Here is a 15,601-nt window from a genome sequence, read left to right on the forward strand (position 1 = left end):
TCTTTGCGATTTAAAACCTCAGTGGCACTGCAACTGTTATGGATAGGCGTGTCGCTTAACAACAGGAGCACAACTCGTTCGTCCCGTCATTTCATATTCTAAAAAAAAGTGTAATAAATGAACTTTTGATGTACATGTGCCTTTATTATACGAAAGGTTGGAGAAGGCACTTGATGCATGTGCTGCAAAGTGTTAAATGTATTAATATTATCAAGCCAGTCTTCCCTTGGGGCAAGCAAAGACCTTCTCTCCTCACGCTTCAGTTTTTTGAATACGGGCCCGTTTATTCATGTATTTGAAGAAATGGTAGTAATCTAAGCTAACAATCCAACGCAGCAATTGTTTGAAACAATTTAGCCAATTTCATGAGCTAGTCATTGGAGTATACTGCAACTGAAAACGTCGTTGATTGGTTGATATTCCAGAATTCATTAGGCTGCTTTCTTACGAGTGCTTTAATTCCGCTCCATCGGACAATGCCCTATACAGTACAGTATCTCGTACGACAATCGGTACACTACATTTTACATCACTAGCTTTCATTCTCATGAACTTTTTCGCTTACTCCAACCTCCCTAGCACTTGCATATACGTATATGTGTGTAAGTAAGTATACATCGCACCCTTGACAATAATGTGACCAATTTCAAAAAGTAACATTTTTTAAGAAAATAGCTACATAGATTAATAGTACTTAAATTAAAATAAAAAAATCTCCTATTTTTTTATACCATCAAGTGACGGGACGAACAAGCCATGCTCCTGATGGTTAGTTACACGTATGTCCATAACAGTTATAGTGCCACTCAGAGATTTAAATCGCAAAGATCTGTGAGACACTAACATTGCGCCCGTCACCCTAAGACATAAGTTGACAAGTCCAATGTGCCTGTAATTTCACCAGCACCCTTAACCCTTCAAATCTGGAACACAGCAATGCTGACATTACTGCTTGGCGGCAGAAATAGGCTGTACTACCCTATACAAAATTGTTAAGTGAGTTACGACCATTTATGTTAAAGGATATGAAGGATACCTATATACGGGTTTTCTATTGGTTGCCAAATTTTTTTACATCTATACAGGGTGTAAACCAGGCGATTATTCTGTAAATAGAAAAGACAACAAAAACCTTTAAACTGATATCGAATCGAGTATCGAGTAAAACGACATCAATAACTTTTTTTAAATAAGAGTAGAAATATTCAATTTGACTTTAAACGTTCTCATACATTTAGTAAGGTATTCGTCAAAAGGCTTTAGTTGAACTACTTTAAGAGGTAACAATAAGTTTATAAATAAAGAAACTGCTATAAATAAATTAATAAAACTATCTTTTAATTGAATAAAAAAAACGTGATGTTTATTTTTAAGCAAGTTCAAAAGTTTTGTATTCAAAGCAATTGTTCGAAACTAAAGCCTCTCTACGAAAGTCACATTAAATGTATGGGAGCGTTAAACGTTTAAATTTTGGATGTTTCTAGTTTTATTAAAAAAAAAATATTAATGTCGTTTTACTCATTAGGTAATGTTTTTCGTTGTTAGTTTAAAGGTTTTTGATATCTTTTTATATTTACGGAATAGTCGCTTGGGCACACTTAACGATTACAGCCTGTATATACATTATTGAGGGCTTCTCACTTAATCATAATCACGATTGTTAAATCTAAGACGCAATTAAAAAACTAAACAAACTTAAGCCTTTTAAGCTGTTTTCTAAATTTTCCGGTTTTGGGTTAGGAATTCATTAAGTTGCAGCAGTAGAGCTCCTTGTGAAAGAGTTCGTCCAGGTAAGAACTGTTATCTGACCTACTTCTGCCGCCAAGCAGTAATGCCCACATTACTGCGTTTCGGTTTGGAAGGATAAGGGTGCCGGTGAAATTACAGGGACTTGTCAGCTTATGCCTCAAGGTGACGGGCGTAGTGGCAGTGCCCCTAAGATCTTTGTGATTTAAAGCTCTGAGTGGCACTGCAACTGTAATGGATAGACGTTTCGCTTGCCACCAGGTGCACGACATAGGCGTTCATCAATTGATATTATTTAAAAAAATGTTCCGTTTTTTAGAGATATAGAGTTGAATTAAAATCGCAAGTGTAAAGGCCCTTTTGACGATGTTTTTACTTCATCACTTTTAAATACATCGTATATTAGTTAAATTTGTTAATATAAATGTGTACGGTTAATAAAAAAATGTATGCGATAATAAGCGTGCTCGCGTTGAAGTCTTCTGTAGCAAGTATATTCTATCCATTGAAAGAGTCCTTACAAAGTTGTTCTACTAAGTTATTTACGTTTTGAAATGTCTTTACCTTTCATAATGTACATTTATAATCATAACGTATTGTTATATATGTCATACTATTTCAATGAAACTTTTAATTCCAGTTATCTACAATAGTTTATAGAAGGAATTGGTAAACCACTGAGAAGAAAATTATGTAAAGGTATATTAGATAATTGACAGTTTCTCTTCATGTTTTTGACACTCTATAAAGATTCTGAAGGTCTTTTGAATTTGTGTTAACAGATCTATGTATCAGAGATATGTCTGAAAGAAAAATGTTAAAACGATAAAACGTTGAAGTGATAAAGAATCAAAGGTTGACCGTTAAACGAAAAAAAAATAATGAAGAGGTTTTATTTACATATGAATAAACTTCGTTGTAAGCAACGATATCTGCGTGGTTGTAAGTTTGTTTGTTACCTAACATATTTTGGTATCAGAACAGATACACAAGCAATTAAAAGGTCAAATCTCACCAAGATCAGGGTGGTCGACGAGAGTATCGTCGATGATGGACTGCAGCCACCAGGGCTCCAGCTCGGCCATCTCACGCCGCCGTCGGCCGCGCGACTCGTACGGCAGGTGCATCTTCACTGCCGCATCACAGTCATTCGCACAGTCCACGTTTCCTTAATTAGCACTCAATGTACTCGCAACAGAATAAAGAAACGAAATTTGGCAACTCAAGGTCACTGTTGTTTGATTTTCGTTTAAGTTTATAATTGTACCTTGTACAATGCTATTCGCTTATTTGTAGATGTTTGTGTTTTATATATAGTACTTTCTTTCTTTAGCTCAGGCAAGTTTAAAGTTTGATGTCTATAGGTGAGGCTCTCCAAAGGTCTTGTAACACTTGGCAAGTTTCCAATCAGACTCTCCTTATTTGTAATGACACTTCTTTGTACAGTTTCAATGAGTATTTTGTTAATTTTGTCCGTTTAGTTTACTAGTGATTAGGCGTTCTTTGGATGTTTCTTGTTTTTCATTCAGTCTCTTCAAGTATTACAAATACTTTGTCCTTAATTAAAACAAAAGGACATTTATTCTAACGTATGTTATAGTTCACGTTGTTTACACAATTTTTTAACTAGTACACGATTCAATGTCCTCGTGCGTCACAATCGCAAATATGCAAACAAATTTTCCTCAGTTCCACATTACATTAAAACACTCTAGTTCAAAGTTAGACGAGACCTTGAATACCTTTGCTTCAACTTCACTTTCGTCATTTTAGATGAGTCACGAACCTCCCAGGGTTTATAGCGAGATTGCCAAAATTCTCGGCATTCGAGGGTTCCGGTAGATCTTCTAAGAAATGACACAGACTGTTATGATATTGTGAGTTACGGCACTCGTGTCAAGATCAGCTGATTGAGTGGAGTGTACGGATTGTTTCTCTTGCCTCGTCACTCTATTTTCTAATGTAGTTGTTTATGTTTTTGGCGAGGTGCGTAGTGCCGGTACCGGCAGCGTAACTCCCCGCGTCCGCGCGCGCGTCACTTCGGTATTACCGCGGCCGTCACCTCGTCAGTCGCCGCGTCCGCGAGCCTCGCTGAGTCAACGCTCACCGCCTGTCGCTCTACGTGTCGGCACAATGACCGTGCGCTGTCGGAGGCTGCGCGCGTGTTCACCGCTCGCGCGACTCTCTACTACTGAGCCGCCGCCATTCTGTCACTCGCTGCCTCCATTCTCTGCGGTCAATCTGCGGTTTGGCCACGCTTCATTTGTCGGGAAAATGCGCGCTCTACGCCTCCCACTCGAACGAGTGCAAAAACCTAGTAGTGCGAGCGAGACCCGTGCAAGTTTTGAGCCATTAAATATTTTTGTTTAGTTCCATTGTTGAAAGGGGAATATTATGAGCTTTTTCACTGTGAAGCAAAGTCGCGTCACTCGCTCCTTTCGACTTCTCTTTGCGGTTATTGCGGACAGAGACCGCTATAAGTGCTCTCCATACAGCCTTAATTGTGAGTAAAGTTTTTAGTACGGAAAATCCTTGAAGCCTGTAAATATTGGAAAAAAACAGATTTGTTTATATAGGAACTTATTACTCGAGTCATGCACTAAGTACACCACATTGCGTATGTAATGTCTTAACAGATTAATGGGATTAATGACGATGCGTTCAGTTTGATAAGACAGCTATTGTATCATATGGAATAACTTAAATCGGAATTAACGAGGTAACTTCAAGATCTACATATTTTGAAAGTTGGCATATGAAATCCCTCGTTGTTGAGTAGTTCTTAATTGCCGTAAATGTTTCTTTTGTTGATCATGAAGCTTTAAGAAAGGCGTGCGGCCGGGGGGCGTGCTCGGCGCTGGGCGTGGCGAGCCCGCCCACTGTCGCGAAGACGCGCGGGGTTAAAAATTTCGACTCCGCGCCGCCGCCGCTACGCCGATTCAACCGCCCGCCGCTGCTACGAGTCGCGAGGGACACTTGTTGCGCTACTTGCCTGCACTTAGTTTGTTGCAAACTTTATAAGTAACTTTGAGATCTCTTAGTTGTAAGAATAATAAGAGTAAGTGCTCAATATACAGAAATTTTGAATTATATTAACAGTAAATGAATAAGCCTTAAAGTTTTGCAGTACATATACATATCTGTACATGTAGTATGAGCGTTATTACTGTACCTCAAATAAGGTTCAAAATCTGGCCTAGCGAACAATGACCCAAATCCTCTTCTTAATGACGACAGTTATCATCGGGGGTGTGTAACTTCCAATAGACTGGGTTATTTTACCGATCTAATTGTGATGAAAGTGATTTATTATTTGAAGGCCTGCAACCGCCCTGAAAACATGATATTCCCACATACTAGAAAGTTAGGCAATTCAATAGTTTCTACGAATAGTTACTACTATAAACTTTAGTAGCAGAGCTCCTTGTGAAAGAGTTCGTCCAGGTAAGTAACTAAGTAAGACACCGTCACCAAGTGTTTAAGATGCTAAGATGCTGGTGAAATTACAGACAGGACTTGCCAAGTTATGTCTCAGTGACAGACGCAGTGGCAGTGCCCTTCAGATTGTTATTTAGGTGATTTAAACTTCTGAGTGGCACTGAAACTGCTATAGATAGGCGTGTCGCTTAACACCTAGCACACGATTTCTTAGTCTCGTCGCGTGGTATCCTAAAAAAGTAATCAAACTTACTTTTAGGAAATGAAACTATTGTTCCGGATTTAAATCGCGTATACTTATTTTTTTCAAACAAACCAACGTTTCGGGCCCTTTACAGGTCCCGTGACCATGAGACCTGTAAAGGCCCCGAAACGTTGGTTTGTTTGTGTGGTTTCATTTCCTATGTGTAACAATCGCGAAAACCTAAGAACTCGAAACTTACTTTTTTTATGATGGACACTTAGTCCAACGATTACTTCCTTTTTGATAGTTGAATTTCAAAGGTGCTGTGTAACCAGACCACAAGATTATTAAAAGACAATTTGTTATTTCCGTTACCGGTCGATCCAGTAGTTATTATCATAATACATACTGAAAAACAATTATCAGAGAAACAAACATGTTTTCAGTTTCTTTCTATAGCCTTTGTCGATGACATTTACTTGATTTTGCGTACTTTACCTTAGAAAATAAATGTCGGGTTCGATTATTATTCCTATACCTTTTTATTATTTTATCTTAACACCGCGATCTAGAAAAAAACTTCACTGAAACTGAAAAAAAAAACAAAGGAATGCCATAAGATATTCGAAGTATGATAATTATTATTAAGACATTCCAAATTCAAATATCCCTTTTTATAGAGATTTTTCATCCTTCAGCCACTAAAGGCCTGTTGTAATTCGTGGTGGAACTTGTGACGTCACCATTTTGTACCACCAGGCGCACGACTTGTTCGTCCCGTCATTAGTATCATAAAAAAAATGTGAAATTATAAAGATAAATAAAGCCACGTGATGTAATCACGAGTCGGCTTCAGGAGGCGGTGCCGATGACCGCAGAAATTTTTACGGGCGGTACAACCGCAGCGGCTGCGGCAAAACGCGAGGTGATAGAATCAATTAGAAACCGCTGACACTTCGATGTGCTAATACACCTGTGAGCAGAGGTAGGGCAAGGTAGCAATTAGATATTATACACGTATGGATATAAGGGTAACAAGTATAGATAAACTTGGATATGCAAATGGGATATACTCGTCGATAGTGTGAAGGAAGTGATGATGTATAATACATATAGTTGATGTATATATATCATGGTACCACGATTTCGTTTAACCAAGGTAAACGAATCTCTTATGGGTAACTGTATACGTTTTTACAATAATATTCCGGAGCATATATTAAGATTATCATTTCCTAAGTTTAAAAACTACATTAAAAATAGTTTGATTCAAAAATCATATTACAGAATTGAAGACTACGTGTTAGATAAAGATGTATGGAAAGACGACATGGCTCTAGATTCCACACAAATTTGATTCAAAGAGTATCCCATAGCATTTAAGTTTATTTGAAAAGAGCAATCCCTAGAGTTTGTTGCACGTTCTTGTTCGCAGTAGCTTAAATGTGACGTTTTCAAGTGTAAATTTATTTTACCTATGTAATCATTGACCTTATGGAATAAATGATTCCTTGACTTTAACTTTGATAGATAGACAGATAAATTCTTTATTAACTTCCATAACAAAAACATACAACAGATACATTTCTTTTTAATATATAATAGACACACGCTTGGCCACAATCTCACCTGATGTGACCGAAAAATGGGACGCGTTTGCCTAAAAATACCTATTCACTCTAGCCTTGAATAGCCCCAAATTGTACTTTTCGGGAAATACAGATGCAGAGCATTCCATTCCTTTGCCGTACGCATCAGAAAGGAGGAAGCTAAGCGCTTAGTGCGAATAGGTGGAATATCAATGACATAAGAATGGAATGCTCCGAACCTTCTAGTCGACCGAAGGAGGAACGGTGAGGGTGGAACTAAATTGAAAAGTTCTTGCGCACACTCCCCGAAATGTATCCGATAGAAAACCGACAAGCAGGCTACTTTTCAGCGATACATGGCACAAACAACTTAAATATTCATATTCATATTCATATCTTTATTAGCTTGTCACATGGTTTTACATAAGATCTTATAAAATTAATATTGTAACTTTACAAGTGACACCCTATACGGGCGCTGCAAATTGAGAGAGCACTACCAACATTATTAAATTATAAATATTCTTAACTTTTATTATACATTATATAATAATATGCCAACAACTTATTACTTAAATTACTGTTTAAAAGAATTAAAATAACAATTACTACGAGTATCAATAATAACTAATCTATTCAAAGACTAGACAAATGGCACTTATCTTTTATTTAATATTTCATCTATTGTATAGAATGATTTATTTATTTATTAGGTACTGCTTTAGGTGGCTTATAAACGTTGATACTTTTTCCTGGTTTTTTATTTCATTAGGTATATTATTATAAATTTGAATTGCCATTGAGTGCGGGCCCGACCTGTACAAACTGAGAGTGTTGTGGGGAGTTTTAATTTATGCAAGTTTCTATTGTTTCTTTTTAGAGTAGTGATTGGGGAGTATAATTGTACATGCTTTTTGACGAATTTACAGCATTTAAGAATGTATATGGATGTTAAAGTTAATATTTTGTGTTTAATGAAGTAGGGTTTACATGAATCAGTTTGTTTAATATTAGCCAATATTCTTATGCATTTTTTTTGTAACACAAAAATGTCTTGTATTATAGTACTATTTCCCCATAATATTATTCCGTAAGTGAGTTTTGAATAAATGAATGCGTAATATGCATAATAGAACATAGTAATTATATTTAACAATTAATGTCTCTTTTTGTAAGGCTGCTAACAAATTGACCGCATGTTTGCAGTAAATGCGTGAAGTCGTAATCAACTTCATGCAGCCAGGACCTCGACTATATATTGATGGGGGAAGTCGTTATCCGAGGTATAACTGCACACATGCAGTCAATCTATTAGCATCCGGCATAGCAGCCTCGTCATGGCAGGCAAAAGGTGTTGACTCAGCACAAATGACGCGGTATGATATGACACCTTTTTATAGAAAAAATCAACCGTGGATTTAACACCAGTAGTGACACTTAATTAAATCATTTATTTAAAACCAATAATTAGTTCATATTTGGTTAGCAACAATTCGCACCCTTGTTGTAAAAGGCCACATCTGCAAAATGACAACTTTTTAGGCGAGAGATTTAATGATTCTACGAACGAAATTAGTCGTTAACTTTTTAGGAGGGTTATAAAAGAACAATGGCGATATTATTGTTAATAGAATTCTTTAGCGTCTTCAAACGTTGTAATTACAAGTTATTATCAAATAAATGCATTAGATTTTTCAAATTATACTAAATGTCTGTTTAAGTCTCGAAATAAAATCATATTGATATCTTCAACTGTCAGTTTCTTAGTTTCTTAACGTTCGGCGATATCTAACCAAACCAAAAAGAGATTTTCGATACCTACGTACTAGGTCTAAATAACGTTAGTTCACGTAGTATCAAATGTACTGATTCGACCGATTTGCAATATAAGAGATTAACTACTTTATTACAAATAATAAAGTAGATAATTCCTTCTCCAAATATGCCATGCAAGAATGTGACAAAAAGTTCCCGATGTCAGGGGTAGATAGCATGTTTTACAAAAAAACTATTTATATTTGAGTAAAACACATATTACACTACCCGATTTCAAGGCCCCTGTATCAAAATTAATTCCTCGTGAGATTACTTACGTCCAGCTTCTGGAGAAAATTCAAAAGACGTTTTTAAGATTCTTATTTATAAGTCAATTCATAGGTTCTATCCATTTTTATACCCTACGAAATTCCTCCTTGGCGTCTTGGGATTGAATTCTTTGGAAGTAAGACGTAATTTTGATCTGATGACTGTTGCTGGTAGAATCTTGTGACCAGAATTAGTGGTGCACCTGGTGCTCCCTGTTCATAAATAAATTTAATCTGCGGCCACGTGGTCACCATCTTCTGGCAGTGCCGGTGCGCATTGTGTCACACAGTAAATCACCACTTATTCGCGATTTTTTTTTATAAAATATAAATGCGCATTTGACCTCCGTCTCACCTGATGGAAAGTGACGATGAGGTCGACGATGGAGCATGCGCACCGAAATAATGCCTATTCACTCTCGCATTGAAAAGACTCAAGTTATAACGTTCAGGGAACAAGTCTGCAGGCCGGGAATTCCACTCCATAGCCGTTTGCCATATAAATGTGGAAGCGTAACGCTTCGTGCGAATCTTTGGAATATCCACAACATAGGGATGGAACCCAAGCCTACGCCTAGTCCCCCGGTGATGGAAAAGGGAAGGCGGAATTAAATCCTGTAATTCCATCGCGCACTCGCCGTGCACACTGCAGCTTCGTCTCCACTAATTGGTGAAATTACAGGCACATGAGACTTGTCAACTTATGTCTCAGGGTGACGGGCGCAGTGGCAGTGCCCCCAAGATCTTTGTAATTTAAAGCTCTTGGTGGCACTGCAACTGTTATGGGCAGGCGTGTAGCTTACCATCAGGCACACGACTTGTTCGTCCCGTTACTTAATGTCATAAAAAAAAAAAAAAAATAAAAAAAAAAAATCCGAGTCATCTTTAAGCCTCTTGGCACGGTTGTCAATTGAATCCAAAATGGCCTGTTGATATGTAACAGAGCCATCCGAAAGATGGCAGCAGTACTCTATGCATGTTCTGTTCTGTTTTAATGCGCTTCTCGTATCTGCACCAGACTGCGACATTATTGCAAGTAGATGGCTGACGTGATGAATGTTTGAAGGTTTGTAAGAGAATGGATGAGCGTCTATCATCTGTGATTTACTATTAATTTTATCTAGTTATTGAATTTCACAGTGCCTTGGTAATTTACTGTAATACTGTGTCTTGTTGGCCTTATTACGCCAAAGTTGCGTTAAGTACAAATCAAAAGTTATAAATGCGAGAGTGTGAGATAATTGAAACTGATTACGCATGTATTGTATGTTTTTATGTATTCTCTTATATTTGTACTAAGGATATTAATGCCATTAGTAAAATTACATTTAAGCACAGCACTATCAGATACCAGTAGGGCTAGCACACAGAACAATAAATACAGTAGAAGGGGTTAGTTAGCGTTTGACGCATGCCAACTATATACGTCTCGAAAGACCTATCTGAGCTCTGTCCGCCATTTTCGGTTTGCATGGTATCCTTGTGTCATTCTTTCGTACAAATTCTCTAAAATCCTAGAATAATGCCTTATTGTGCTGTTTCGGACTGCAAAAATGATAGCCGTACCAAAATATTACTCGTGGTGGTATTTCATATCATCGGAAAGTCTTTAATAAATTTTCCATTCTCTGTTTTACGAAATATTTTTTTGTTACAAGAAACGAAAGTAAAGCTTATACCTATGCAACATGGTCGCTTCTTGTTTGGAGAACTAAATAAATAACTCCAATTCATCGTGGTTCAGAAATTAACCGCTAGATGGCAGCACATTGATTGAAATTTCAATATAATGTCAAAACGTCGCAACTTGTAATAAATAATAGGTATTGATGGTATTGAACTTTCAACGATATCCCAACAGGGTAAAGTTTAAATTATATTAACAATCCAGAATTTGTTATTTCTTTTTAAATTTGAAACTACGACCATTGACTTACAAATAAATGGACGACGGGTCTAATACAAAAACCACGAAAAAAATGTCCCAAGTCAACCTATTCGAAATTTAAATTGTAATGTCATCGCAGTATCGCGCTGTCAGTCGAACAAATGAAGACTAAAGCGGAGTTTGGCGCTCTGTATACGATTTTAGCGCCTTACAAGTGCGGAATAGTAAGTCAATGACTACGACCAATCAATATCAAGATTTTTGTAGTGTTTCAAATTAAGAATGTGTGAGTTCTGGCGACATCGGTTTTGATAGTAGATAATCGATGTCTAAGGCACATCCCTTGTTTTGTTCCTTCCGTGGGCTAGCACGACAGGGCGCGACTTGAGCGAGAGCGACATGAAGTGCATACTGCTGTTCTCGCTTATAGATCTCGCCCTCTGTCGTGCTAGCCCTACTATTAGATACCCTGGTAAATGGTAAAAGAAAAATATTACCAAATAATACCAAGCGTGCTATATTATTATAGGTGATATTACATGAAAATATTATTACGTATTGTGTACAATAGACATGTAGATAAACGTGTTTTGATTATACAACAAACAAGAATCAATATTAGCATTCGAACTGTGGCCAGTGTTGATTGTCAACTGTTAGTTAGGTTGTTGGATCTGCGGTCCATAACTAAGGTGATTGTTTACCATATCATATCTACAAGGTTATCTATGTATCTATTAGTTGGCTATGCAAGGAGGAAATGTTTCCAGAGTCCTGGACTCAGTGTTTCAGGACGTAGACCTTGATGACATTTATAATCTTTAAGAGTGAGTTTATAATCTTTACCTCAGCTCGAATAACATTTTTCCCATACTGAATGGACCCTATTGCGCGGACACTGGCTTTATTTCTGAATTTATTTTTTTACAATCGAAATTTGAAAAATATATATCGTATATAGTACACGTGTTTGAATACGTTAGTTGATATAAAAAAAAAACCATTGGTATATGTACATGTTTTCATATCGTATACTAATCAGAGTATATCCTCAACTTTACTACGTATTTTTTCCAAAGTGATTGCTTCAACACTTTCACTTTTTTGCGGAATCAACCAAAGCCATTTGAGGTTGTATCGACTGTTAAGTTTAAGATTTAAATTAGAATTTTCAATGTTTACGTGTTCTGTCTTATATGTACAGGCAGATAAGTTTTAAAAAATCATTTTTACACTAGAGCCATAGTACTTTATGAAAATGTAATTTATGTTATGAAGCGTAGTAACTAGCGGGTTCTTATATTTTCGAGATTATTACACCTAAGAAATGAAACGGTTTTTCGGTATGTAACTCACGTATATTCGTTGTTTCTTTTTCATAGAAACCGACCAAGTCAGTCGTGACCATGGTACTGTGTGTCATCAACTCATTTATACATCCCACTGCTCGGCACGGATTTCCTCTCAGACGAGGGTTTAAAAGATAGATAGATATATAATAGATCATAGTCCTTCACGCGTTTTCTGAGGGTTGTGAGCCTTCATTGATGTGTAGGTTTCGTCGCGATGTTTTTCCTTCCCCAAAAACGAAGATCTGTATTAGTATTTTTTTACGAAAAGTATGAAGAGATATAACATGCCTAATAAGCAGCTCGAAAAAATATAAAAAAGTTCATTCGTTTTCTGTGGTATCGTACAATAGTACATTATTGCAGAGCAAGGGATTGCTGGACGAGTATGAGTTACAAGGACGAACGCCAGCGAGTCGTCTGCTGAACTTCTGATGATGTGTTTGAATGTGTATCTATTACTGTATTTTCTTTATCGCTCTTCTCACTAACACTTATTTCCGCGACCAAAATACATAAAAGACAAAAAAACAAAAGAACATCAAAACAATTTAAACTTTACCGCCATTTTTTTTTAAGTATTCGGTACTGGTAGCTATTTCGAATTCTCGCAATTATGAACACTGGGCACTTTTCTTTTGCCTGTTTACATAGTTTATTATTAGTAGGTAGATTTAAAAGTATAGGGAAGATGACAGTAATGGATTCTCATACTTACTTTGCAGGCCTTGGCCGGGAAGAAGTCGCGAACTTTCCGTGTTCATTTTTTGAAAGTATTACAATCATTTCCGAGCGTGTTTGAGAAAAGGACTGTTACAATTCTGCCAATTATTACAATCTCTGTAAAAAGCATTACCTCTTACTACTGGAAATGCGTCATGATATTAGTAGCCTAATACTTTTGACAAAACTAGCATCAGGTTCAAATGATTGTCCGGAATTATTATCACAAATATCACTTAGAGTTTATTGTAAGTCTTTGAGAACCAATTTACTTTTGGTTCTTAAGGTTTACCACCTCCACCAGATCTTTTAATATTCTTTACTTTATCCATTTTGCATGAACTCTTGCAACGTCCAATAGAGTAAAAACCCTAATTGTAGTATTTTTTAAAATAAAATCTACTGAAGACGCGCTATAACGTGTTTGTCAATAAGTACAAACACTACAGAATGTCTATAAATTAAATGTATCTAGAATAAACTTAAGAGCACTAGTTTTTAGAGTATTAATAGGCTTTACTGGATGTGTATAGAACAACTTTACTAAAAATAATCAGTTGTTCGACAGATGAACTTAAAATAAGGACTATAAGAGTAAATCTTAAGAGAGGTTACACTTAATTAAGATGTTTGGTATTAAGAAGGTGTTAAAATTTTGACTTGAGTGAAATAAGTCTATAAGAACAGTTTCTTTTTTCTAAAACCATTTATAGACAACTATTATCTAAATCTATACCATATTAAGACTGTTATACCTAACAGTTTTAAGGCTTATAAAGTGTGCTCCTTGGGTTGCCCCGGCTCGTACTAATTATAGGCAAAATGAGTTTATGTGGCGTACAAGCAATAATTTTAACATTGTATGTGTTTGTTTTTGATCTGGATCTTTTCAATACGACTGTGATTTCGGCGAGGAGAGCATTGAGTGGACATTTCTTTAACAAATGTAAGGCTTGCAACTGCAGTTGTATTTTTATGTTTTACGTAATAAGTTATGTTTTAAGCGATAGGTTAGATATAGTATATATTGTGCATCTAGTGTTTTTATTGAATGTCAGGATGTGTCAACATTATAACATTAAATTATTTTTTGTGAAATTACTTTCAAACGACGACGAAATACTCTCTACTCATAGATAGCGCTACGGCTAAAAAGTCGTTAAAAACCAGATAAAAAAGATGAAACAACACATAGAAAAATTCGTGAGGTCCGCTGGTTCGTTCCGTGGCTTAACTGGCATAGCGTCTGGTACGGTTTGCTAGGAGATGTCGGTTCGAATCCGGCCGGATCGAAGGTTTTTTTTTAAGTATTCCATCTTTGTAAAAATAATAATTATTATATAAGTTAAGCTGTTGGTTGTAAAAAATATTACTGTTCTTGACAGTTGTCTTCACAAAGTTTCAAATTCATTTAACGGCTGATCCATCAATCATCAATCTATCAGATTCGAAAAAAATAATTTCGTGTCCAATCGCGAAAACCTGAGAAAGTCAGTATGAACAGCTTAGATTCCTATTGCCACTGACTTACAATTATATGGACGTCGGGTCCGCGCTAAAAAGTGTCCGAACTTATAGGGCGTTAAAATCGTATACAGAGCGTCATTCACGCTTTAGTCTTCGTTTGTTCGACTGACAGCGAAGCAAGCAAAATTACACAGTACTGCGATGACATTACAATTTAAATTCAACGTTTTAGCTTTTTCATATTCCTTTACATGTCACTACGTCTAAATAGGTTGACTTGGGACATTTTTTTCGTGGTTTGTGTATTAGACCCGTCGTCCATTTATTTGTAAGTCAATGCCTATTGCCTAAAATGTTTTAACCATATATGGCGCCGATTAGGCCTAACACTAAATATACTACTTAATTTAGGTTCAACTTTATTCTCTGTATGTCGTTACTAATAACAAAAGAAATTGTAAAATAAAATTGACCCATATAACTATCATCGCGTGTTAAATTACTGGCTAACTTATTAGATTTATGAATGTATTATATTATTACATGTGATATTATAAGAGAAAAACATGTTATATTTTCTTTCATCTATACAAATGCATGTTAGTAAATGTACAATATAACTTCAACATGTTTGTGTGCTTAATTAAACACGGGAGGTTTTACTTATTTTACTGCTGTCAAACTAGTGCATTGAAAAACAATGTTTTAGTAGCCGTAGACCTTGTAAAAGAGTGCATCTAGGGAAGTACTGCTACCTTACCTATATAATATCTTTTTCAGAATCAGTGACGAGTTGGTCCACTTTCAATAGACGTAGCGTCTCTTCGTCAAGCTCCTTTCGATTTTTAACATAAGGTTTTCGGTTAATAGTAATATATGGATAAGAAGTACGAAGTAACGTGTGAATTACGTTTTCATTTGCAGCAGATCTTCAGTAATTTCTTGCGTGGTGTAATCTAAATTTTTTGTAGTCTTTCTTCCGAGATTCTTAAGCGTCTTCTGAAAGTTGTCCGATAGGTAACATTGCAAAATGGTTAATTATACCTTCTCTGTGAATCACAATATTTTGTGTACCGAAGATGGCATGTAACACCAATCATATTTATATCTTGCGGTTTCCAAAGCATATTCCC

The 15,601-nt window shown here is 36.3% G+C and overlaps 1 protein-coding gene across 4 annotated transcripts in view; it reads right to left on the reverse strand.

The window, feature by feature from the left end:
- The window catches only part of LOC113231320 (protein lozenge-like), a 92,127-nt gene extending 89,216 nt beyond the window's left edge, over positions 1–2,911 (reverse strand). For all 4 annotated transcript variants that reach the window (XM_026465597.1, XM_026465596.1, XM_026465599.1 and 1 more), the window contains exon 1: positions 2,762–2,911. In XM_026465597.1, coding sequence (XP_026321382.1) covers positions 2,762–2,873 — 112 coding nt within the window. In that variant the 5' untranslated portion in view covers positions 2,874–2,911. The remainder of the gene's footprint in view (positions 1–2,761) is intronic.
- Between the last annotated feature and the right edge of the window lie 12,690 nt (positions 2,912–15,601).

The sequence above is a fragment of the Hyposmocoma kahamanoa genome, unplaced genomic scaffold, assembly GCF_003589595.1.
Source record: "Hyposmocoma kahamanoa isolate Upper Pololo Valley unplaced genomic scaffold, ASM358959v1 65, whole genome shotgun sequence".
Classification (NCBI taxonomy): Eukaryota; Metazoa; Arthropoda; class Insecta; order Lepidoptera; family Cosmopterigidae; genus Hyposmocoma; species Hyposmocoma kahamanoa.